Source organism: Eurosta solidaginis, chromosome 4 (genome assembly GCF_040869045.1).
Source record: "Eurosta solidaginis isolate ZX-2024a chromosome 4, ASM4086904v1, whole genome shotgun sequence".
In the NCBI taxonomy this organism is placed as follows: Eukaryota; Metazoa; Arthropoda; class Insecta; order Diptera; family Tephritidae; genus Eurosta; species Eurosta solidaginis.
The window spans coordinates 265,385,692-265,394,340 of record NC_090322.1 but is presented as its reverse complement, the minus strand read 5'-3'; the positions used below and the strand labels follow the sequence as shown (position 1 = coordinate 265,394,340).

The window sequence follows — 8,649 nt, the reverse complement described above, 5'->3', positions numbered from 1 at the left end:
CCTCAACCATCCAGCTCTCGGTTTTTTTTTTTTTTTTTTCTTTTTTTCTCTCTTATGAAAATGTAATTGTCATTGTACATTCATTACTAGTATTAGTATTGGATCTCACAACCTTTCACGGTGTCTTGTATGGTGTCTAAGTGAAAAAATTGGTGACTCCACGGACGCGGACTTTTAAAGCCAGCTAAAATCATAACAGGGTAGTCTGAATGAGAGCTGGAGGTCAAGGTCCCTTGAGTATACTCCACCCCCAACTCTCCCGTTTAGCTTGGAGCCGTCCGTGTATATGGAAATGCTGTTGCCCATAGCAAGGCACTTGTCCGACTCCGTCCAGTCATCCCTGCTGGGTATGTTTATCTTAAAGTTGGTTTCCGCAACTGTTGTGGTCGCACAGCGATCCGTGCTAGGAGGGAGAAAACTGTATTTGTTTAGTATACTTGAGTGTCCTGCGGTCCTGTTGTTCCAGCACGACAACTCCCTTAGACGCAGGGCTGACGTTGCCGCTGCTCGATGACCGGCCAGATCCAGTGGAAAGATGTCAAGAATGACCTGAAGAGCTTCGCTAGGCGTTGTTCTTAGAGCCCCGCTTATGCTTATCATGCTGGGTCTGTGGACTTTACCCAACAAGTTTATGTTTGACGCCTTCTTCAAGGCTGGCCACCATACGACTACCCCATACAGCAGTATGGGTCTGATAATCGCGGTATAAATCCATCTGCATATGTTGGGGGTGAGTCCCCATTTTTTGCCAATGGCTCTTTTACACGTATATAATGCAATGTACGCTTTCTTTTGTCGCTGGATAACATTGTCCTTCCAGTTCAGCTTTTTGTCTAAAACTACGCGTAAAAATTTGGCTTTATCTGCCAGGCTATCTGTATTTAATTTCTTATACTTTTTCTGACCTTCCAAGTATGCTTGTGTAGCTATGTATAAAGTATTCTTTAACAGCTGTTCCAAAATCGATGTCCGCTTTATTCAATTGTATGACACGGATGGATATTACGGCATTTGTTGACTTTCAGGTACAGAAACAAGGTATCGTTCGATTTAAAAAATAGAGGAGGGATAACACATAGTGGAAAGGGGAACTCGACTGGGCTGTACTCGAAGCATCTGCGGATCATAATTCAGTCTTGCCGACTTTCTGAATATTGCAGTGTATGGCCTGCTTAGGGGTGTAGCAGTCTCGGGTACTTAAGGGGAGTGCCATAGATATGGTTTATTTTTCCCGGATATGAATACGAGAAGCTTCGCAATAAACACTTCCTGGTATAAGCCCTAATTACGCGGAAGCGATTTCACTTGGCACCCCTCCATCGGCACGTCTAGCCGCAGAAATATTTAAAGTCCTTTAACCACTGAGGACTATCAATTAGGGTCTTCAGGGTCATGCAAGGAACGAGTTTGCTTCTCAAACCAAAGCAGTCACGGTGAGGCGGAAGAGGAGCAACTCATCAATTTCTCTGCTGATGTAAGACACTGCTTGAATATCTACTCATGGAACTCTGTCCAAAAATTAGTTCACTGACCCAGATGAGTTGAGGAGATGTGTAACACAAGCCTTTCAAGGGATTGCCAGCGCAATTTATAGCTGTTTCAACACACTTATCAATCTCACCTATTCCGTTTATTTAGCAGGCGAGGCTCTGGCGACCCAAAGTTCCTCATGTAAAGAGAGAAGTTTTTTAAATGACCTAGAATATTATACTAGGTCATGTCAAATCGTTTCCGCGATGGGCGGAATAGTGCCTTAATGATGCTAGTTTCCAGAATATACCGGACTAATTTTCCAGGACCATCAACATCGATAAAGCTCGTTATCGCCACAAGGAGAATAAAAGAAGCTTAGTACTCTTTTTATTTAAAATTAAAACACATAAATTTTTCTTTTTCACAAATCTTTCATTTTATTTTCCATACAAACATCACACATTACAAGTTGTTCGTCATTTGTAATTATTAGGGTCGACATTCTCTTCGGTTGAACATAAGTTTGGATAATTCGGATTCTTGCCACTTTTACAGCCCGAGCCACCTTTTTTGCCTGAACGGTATATTGGCTTATTGCATAACAAACGACGAGCATAATTACATGTGAAGAGTACATTGACACCAAAATCATTTACGAAAAGAGAAGCACCGCAGCCGAGACGATTATTACGATCCATAACCATTTTGCCAAATTCTTTAATTGGTCTATAGGAAAAAAGTAAAAATCAAATTTTAGTTTAACATAATTTTTTTTGGAGCTTTTCCGCTGATAAATGGGAGACTAAAAACTAAAGTCTTTTCAACTCTTGGCGCGTTTTATTTAGCACATCGTCATAAAGGGGTCTCATCGCACCTCCATTTAACATCGTGATGATTTTTCACATTCTCATAATGAAGTCTCATTTATTTGTGCATAGAGCGCGTCCTTTTTATGATCTTAATTAGGGCTGTTTTATTTGTACATAAAATTATTATTTTTTCATAAAACCTGTTTTGGAGTTTTTTCAGACTTTCGCCAGCGAGTTTTATTTGTATGTACATATATAATGCGCGTTTCTATGCTTTTTTAAATCTTCATCATGGAGTCTGATTTTATTGTACATGACTCACTGTAGCAGATGTGAAAAACTTTTTTAACCATATAGGACTTATTATTTTATATCTGAAATGTATCGTACGAAAAACTTCTTAAAAACCATTAAAATTATTCACTGGCTTTGAACTAGCAATAAAAAATTACCACTTTTTTTATAAAAAGTATTCAGATTTACATATCTCACTTACTTTTCTGGTGGATGATACAAATCGACTTCAGCTTGTGTACAATCTAGATATTGTTCATACCAGTAAATGCGTATATAATTCTCAATATCAGTATAAAGGGTAGAGCAATCGTGTATCGATTTATAAAACAACAAACCAGTATTTTGATCGAGCGCCTCGTAACGTGCTGTCTTAAAACACCCTTCATCTTCATAAATTATTTGACATCGCTTTACATTAAATTCGGCGAAATATGCCAATTCATCATCCCATTCCAAGGTAGCCATAGCTGCTGCTGGTTTGAGATCTTTTAAGCCCCCTGCAATCTCATTGCGATATTTATTATGTTCATCTAAGAAAAGTTGTTTGAATTTCTTGGTCATTGATATTATTCTAGCATTTACTGGGCAAAGGCCATGGAAATCCTTTTTTGTTTGGAATATAAAATTTTTTTGGTATTTTAATGTTTCTTAAATACATAGAAAACTTACGCCTTTATTATTGCAAGCCAAAACATGCTTTTCCCTTTGTCCCTTGCACGTATAGGCATCGCTGCAGTAGTCTACTTTAGTAAGGTCCCCATTCACAATCGCTGAAAAAATGCATAGAAAAGCGGGAATTAAGATATGTTTTAAATTCATTTTTCACCCAATTCTATGTAACGTTGCACTTGACTGATGAACTAAATACGAATATAACAAAAAATGTGCTTACACTCATTTATATAGCTCATGACCTTCGGTAGTACACGTCAGAAACATTTAAAAAAAGTTCCATACAACTGTACAAACAAAAATTTGTTTTTAGTTTACTTTTAATTAGTACTTAATTTATCTTCAACAAATACCTTTACTTAGTAAAATTGGGTAGATTTTTGTGATATTTTTTATTTCCAGTGATGCAAACCGGATTTGAACCGGTTCGGATATCCACTATTGTCTCTCATTAATGAAATTGATGAAGACATTTCTAACTAGAAGAACTATCTACGACACGCTTCCAGGTCCACTTCCAAAGGAGGTGTACTATCCCCGCCACTTTGGAGCAGTGAATATCTTATAATTGACGTTAGAAAGAAGCGGGTGTGAAGTTAACGCTAATCCGAATGGAATTGCAATTACAGCAACAGGGAAATATCTTCAGATTCTAGACGAGCAACTACAGACCGCACTGTACTCGTAGAGGCTGATCCCGTTCAGACAGCCTCAAAGTTAACCCTGAGAAGACGGAAATGATTCTATTCACCAGACGCTAAAAAATACTACCTTTCAAATTACCGCACTTATACGGAGTTCGAACTTTCATCAGAAGCCAAATTACTCGGAGTAATTTAAACAATAAACTGAACTAAACAACATGTCGAGAGCAGATCCAGGAACGTCATAATTGCCCGCAATGGCTCTAACGCAACCTCTGGTTGGTTGTACACCACGTTCTTTAGACACAGTGCAGCGATCAGCCGCAATGCTTTAGTCAACTAGATTATATTACTACGACCTTTCCTTTAGACGAAAAATTCCCAATTGGAATCCGAGGGCAAAACGGCACCCACTATAAGCTAACCCAACTTAAAGACGAGATGAGAGAACAACACAAGCTCGTCAAATATGGAGCCGGAATCATGAAAAATTTAATTGATAATAACTGATTGATAAGGTTTAACCTGATACGAAAAAAATCTATTCTTGGCGTGCTTTATCTTCGAAGAGAGCTTCTTTCACAACTTGCATCGTGCTCCTTTAAATTTTCCCTACGAATTGGCGGAATGGGACCTATATATTTTATGCCGACAACGATAGCTGGAACCCAGACGAATTTTCACTGAAAAGCTTTCAATGGCATAAATAAACTGAGAGACAGAAAGACGCAGAACGCAGAACCTTTGGTATTTTGCCGAAGCAATAAATTCAGAAGTTTTTTGGTTGCTATTAAACCAGCCACGAAAGAAAGTCTGTCTGCGAAATTGGGGCCTTATTATTTATCTTATTAATTTTGGGCGATGTTTAAAAGTGTGCTGCAGGATACAGGTCGTTTCGGCAATAAAAGTTTCTGGTAGAAGCAGACTCTGGATACTTCTTTGCCTAAGTTTCATATCCTTCTACCACACAGATTTCCTGAGTTGTAAAGACGGAAGCAAACTTTTAATGGGATGCCAGTTCACAGCTCTGTAGCATAAACTGGAAAAAGCTGGCCCATTTTTTTCCAATTTACCCTTTAGTACGCCGTTGGGCATGGGGAATACAGCTTATGCCCAGATATAACATTTATCCAAGACATTTCAACCGCTAAACCCAATTTTGTTGATTCGTCGGTGTGGTTCACAGCTTGTTTTTTAGTTTTTGTATTCATAGCGAGTGTATTTGCTTTGTTTCACTTCCTGCTTTATATTGATACAGACTTATCTGTCGCCGTAGATATGTTTTGAATTAAAGTATTTCCATAGAATTGTTCAAGTTTATCAAACTTTTTAGAACTTGCAGTTACACTATGCTTAAAAATAGACATTTCATAAAATGTTTGAAACGGTTGAAAATAAAGCTTAACCCCTTCAGCCGCCATCTCACTTTATTGATAGCATTGATAAAGTTTACAAGCACTGTTCAAAAACATTGAAGCACTCAGTCTTCTCTCAATACTTTTTTTATTTGGAAGCCTGATCATGTAAAGAAGAGGAGTTTTTTATATCGAAATATTTGTTTTACATCAACTCAAATGTATCACGACTGATATACGACGGCGCATGAGCAACTTTTTTCCATTTAATAGAGAAAGTTGCGCTATTCTTCGGCATGTGGTATCATATCAAACAACTATTATGAATAAAACAATTTTGTCGCTGATTTTTGAGACTATCGGTACGAATCAAGCATTATGGCATCATTGCCATAAAAATAGGCCCAACGCTCGCAATGTTTCTTCGACAGATGTCGTAGCGATGTAGAAATCAATTAACAAGAAACAGAATAGAAATAGGAATTATGAGAACAAACAAACAACCGCTTTGAAGGCAGACGAGCTTCCGGAATGGATCCATACAGCGAGCTATTGCAGTTGACTTCAAATTTTTTTTTAGCTCTATACGGAATTAAAAAAAAAATTCAATAAAGAAAAAAAAAAACAGTAACAATGACAAGAAAAATTGTTGCTAAAGCCTCGAGTTCGATTCAGACCCAAGATTTTATTAGTAATATATTTCTTGCCAAGTTAATTTTTTATGGAGAACTCCTTGAATATTACTTCGCTGCTAAACCCAATAAAAACTCCAATATCGAAAGTGATTTTAAATTTAGTATTTTGTTTATTCTGACTTCACATTTCGTCAGACGTGATTTGGTCGATTTTTTTTCAATGCATCACACTTTTAGTCCCGATATACAAAAAACTTTTTTCCCAGGTATTTCCTAATACCCGAAGTAATATTTCTCTCTATTTTGCAATTTGTTGAAATCGATTATCATTTTGATTTACAAATAAAATTTTTAGTAATAATAAACGATGACCGCCGTGGTGTGGTGGTAGCATGCACATTGGGGACGAACTTTTCAAAACCACCTACATATCATAAATATTAACCGATTTTAATCATTTTTGTACAGAAATTTTTTAAATTGAATTCTGAAGGGACTCACATCGCCCGATTTTTCAAATTTAGAATTAAAAAAAAAACAATTTTGCAAAATGTTCTTTAAAAAATTTATTTTCAGAATTCAATTACGTTAATTTCTTTGTAAACATTGTTGCAATCGATTGATTTTTCGAACCTGTAAGTGGTTTTGAATGGAATTAGTGCTTAATTCCCAATGTGGCATGGTAGGCAGATACCACACCAAAGGGCCTGTGGTCAAGGTTAATGGAGCTCCTTATCTTATTCCTATTCTTATTTCTATTCCTATTCCTATTCATTTGCCTATTCCTATTCCTATTCCTATGCCAATTTCTATTATTCCAACTCTTATTTCTATTCCTCTTCCTATTCCTATTTCTTTTCCTATTCCTATTCTTATTCTCCTACCTATTCCAATTCATATTCCTATTCCTATTCCTATTCCTTTTTCTATTCCTGTTCCTATTCCTATTCTTATTCCTATTCCTATTGCTATTCCTATTCTTATTCATATTCCTATTCCTACTCTATTCCTTTTCTTATTCCTATTCGTATTCCTATTCCTATTCCTATTTCTATTCCTATGCCTGTTCTTATTCCTATACCTATTTCTATTCTCATTGCTATTCCTATACTTACTCGTTTTCCTATTCCTATTCCTATTCCTATTCCTTTTCTTATTCCTATTTCTATTCCTATTCCTATTCCTATTCCGCTTCCTCTTCTTATTCCTATTCAACTTCCTTTTCCTATTCTTATTCCTATTCCTAATCCTACTCCTGCTCTTGTTTCTGCTTCTATTCCTATTCCTTTTCCTATTCCTATTCCTATTCCAATTCCTATTCCTATTCCTATTCCTATTCATATTCGTATTCCTTTTCTTATTCCTATCCCTATTCCTATTCGTATTCCTATTCCTATTCCTATTCCTATGCCTATTCTTATTCCTATACCAATTCCTATTCCTATTTCCCTTCCTCTTCCTATACCTACTCTTATTCCTATTCCCCTTCCTCTTCCTATTCCTATTCTTCTTCCTTTTCCTATTCTTATTCCTATTTCTACTCCTACTCCTACTCTACTGCTTATATTCCTATTTTTTTCCTTTTCATATTCCTAACTCTATTTTTGTTTGAGCTTTCAGCCAAGGAATATGCAGTTTTCCTCTCCTCAGAAACTGCAATCAAAATTTCACTCTGTAAAAATGTAGAAACGAAAATTAATTTCTAACAGCTCAGATGGAGAAAGTACTAACACCAGAAAAATTGATCAATTTCTGCACAGTGTAACTGATTAAAATGATCGTTGAACGTTGAACATTAAAAAACGCTTGATTCATATTAACAAATAAAATTTATTGAGAAAAACTAGCAAATTTTTTAAAATAATTGAAAGCATTTTAAAAATCAACCACTGTGGGTAGGTATCATTTAACATGTACATAAAATATTTTTTTTCGGAATGGGGATCATGGACTGTTCTATGCCAAACAGATATTTATAATCCCATTTAATAATTTAGGAAAAATTTAAACAACATGACATCAGGACGGACAAGGCGAAAGTTGTTTTTATTATACCTTCTAAATCTCTTCAAAGCCTTTTCTCTCGGGAGTGGGATTTGAGCCCGCACTCCTACGATGAGTGAAGTGTTACAAACGAATTCAGTCACGTCATGCCTTAGTTGTTGTAAACTGATTATTATTTATGATTCTAGTTCAAAGAAATGTTAGAGAAGAAACGAGAAAGAAGAAAAGAGATGGAGGTGGAGGAAGAGATGGCGAAAGTGAAATAGGATTGGAGTGGGGGTAGGAAGAGAAAATGTCGAAAAAGATAGAACAAAAATAACATTTTCATAAACCGTGATTTAAAATTATGCACGTAAGGTTAAGTCAGAGCTAAACAACATCTGCCGGCTCTGCTGGTTTTATACAAACGTGTACCATGTCAAACTGTGCGACTAGTAAAACTTTTTTTATAATTCATACACACATTAATATATAGATATGTAGGTATGTATTTATAAACTTTTAAATGGCCACGACTTGATAGACTCATCGGATTCTAAGTGGATTTGCATGTGAGTGAAAATAGTTGGCACTTAATTTCGTTTAGATTACTGTTATCTATCTATTACGCACATTCGTATGTGGACGTGTATTTACATATATACCCATAAATGCATCGTTAGTAAATAGTGATTTCCTGTTGATTGGATTTTAGATAGTATGATTCTTAGATAAGAAAAAGTAACAAATTTTATATATACATAATTTTATTAGAAAATGG

The 8,649-nt window shown here is 36.0% G+C and overlaps 1 protein-coding gene across 1 annotated transcript; it reads right to left on the bottom strand.

Annotated features, from left to right (window-relative positions):
• Positions 1–1,884: 1,884 nt before the first annotated feature.
• Positions 1,885–3,453, bottom strand: LOC137249497 (venom allergen-1-like). Its single transcript, XM_067781060.1, has 3 exons — positions 3,249–3,453; positions 2,779–3,182; positions 1,885–2,199 (listed from the first exon to the last, which is right to left on the bottom strand). Exons 1-3 carry the CDS (start codon positions 3,396–3,398, stop codon positions 1,950–1,952), a joined length of 804 nt encoding a protein of 267 aa, XP_067637161.1. The 5' UTR covers positions 3,399–3,453; the 3' UTR covers positions 1,885–1,949.
• Positions 3,454–8,649: the final 5,196 nt, after the last annotated feature.

Coding starts and splice junctions, on each gene's coding strand:
- LOC137249497 (XM_067781060.1), bottom strand. CDS start 3,398: ATGAATTTAAAACATATCTTAATTCCCGCTTTTCTATGCATTTTTTCA. Junction 3,183..3,248: donor TGGCTTGCAATAATAAAGGC/GTAAGTTTTCTA, acceptor CAAACAAAAAAG/GATTTCCATGGCCTTTGCCC. Junction 2,200..2,778: donor TTGTATCATCCACCAGAAAA/GTAAGTGAGATA, acceptor TTTTTCCTATAG/ACCAATTAAAGAATTTGGCA.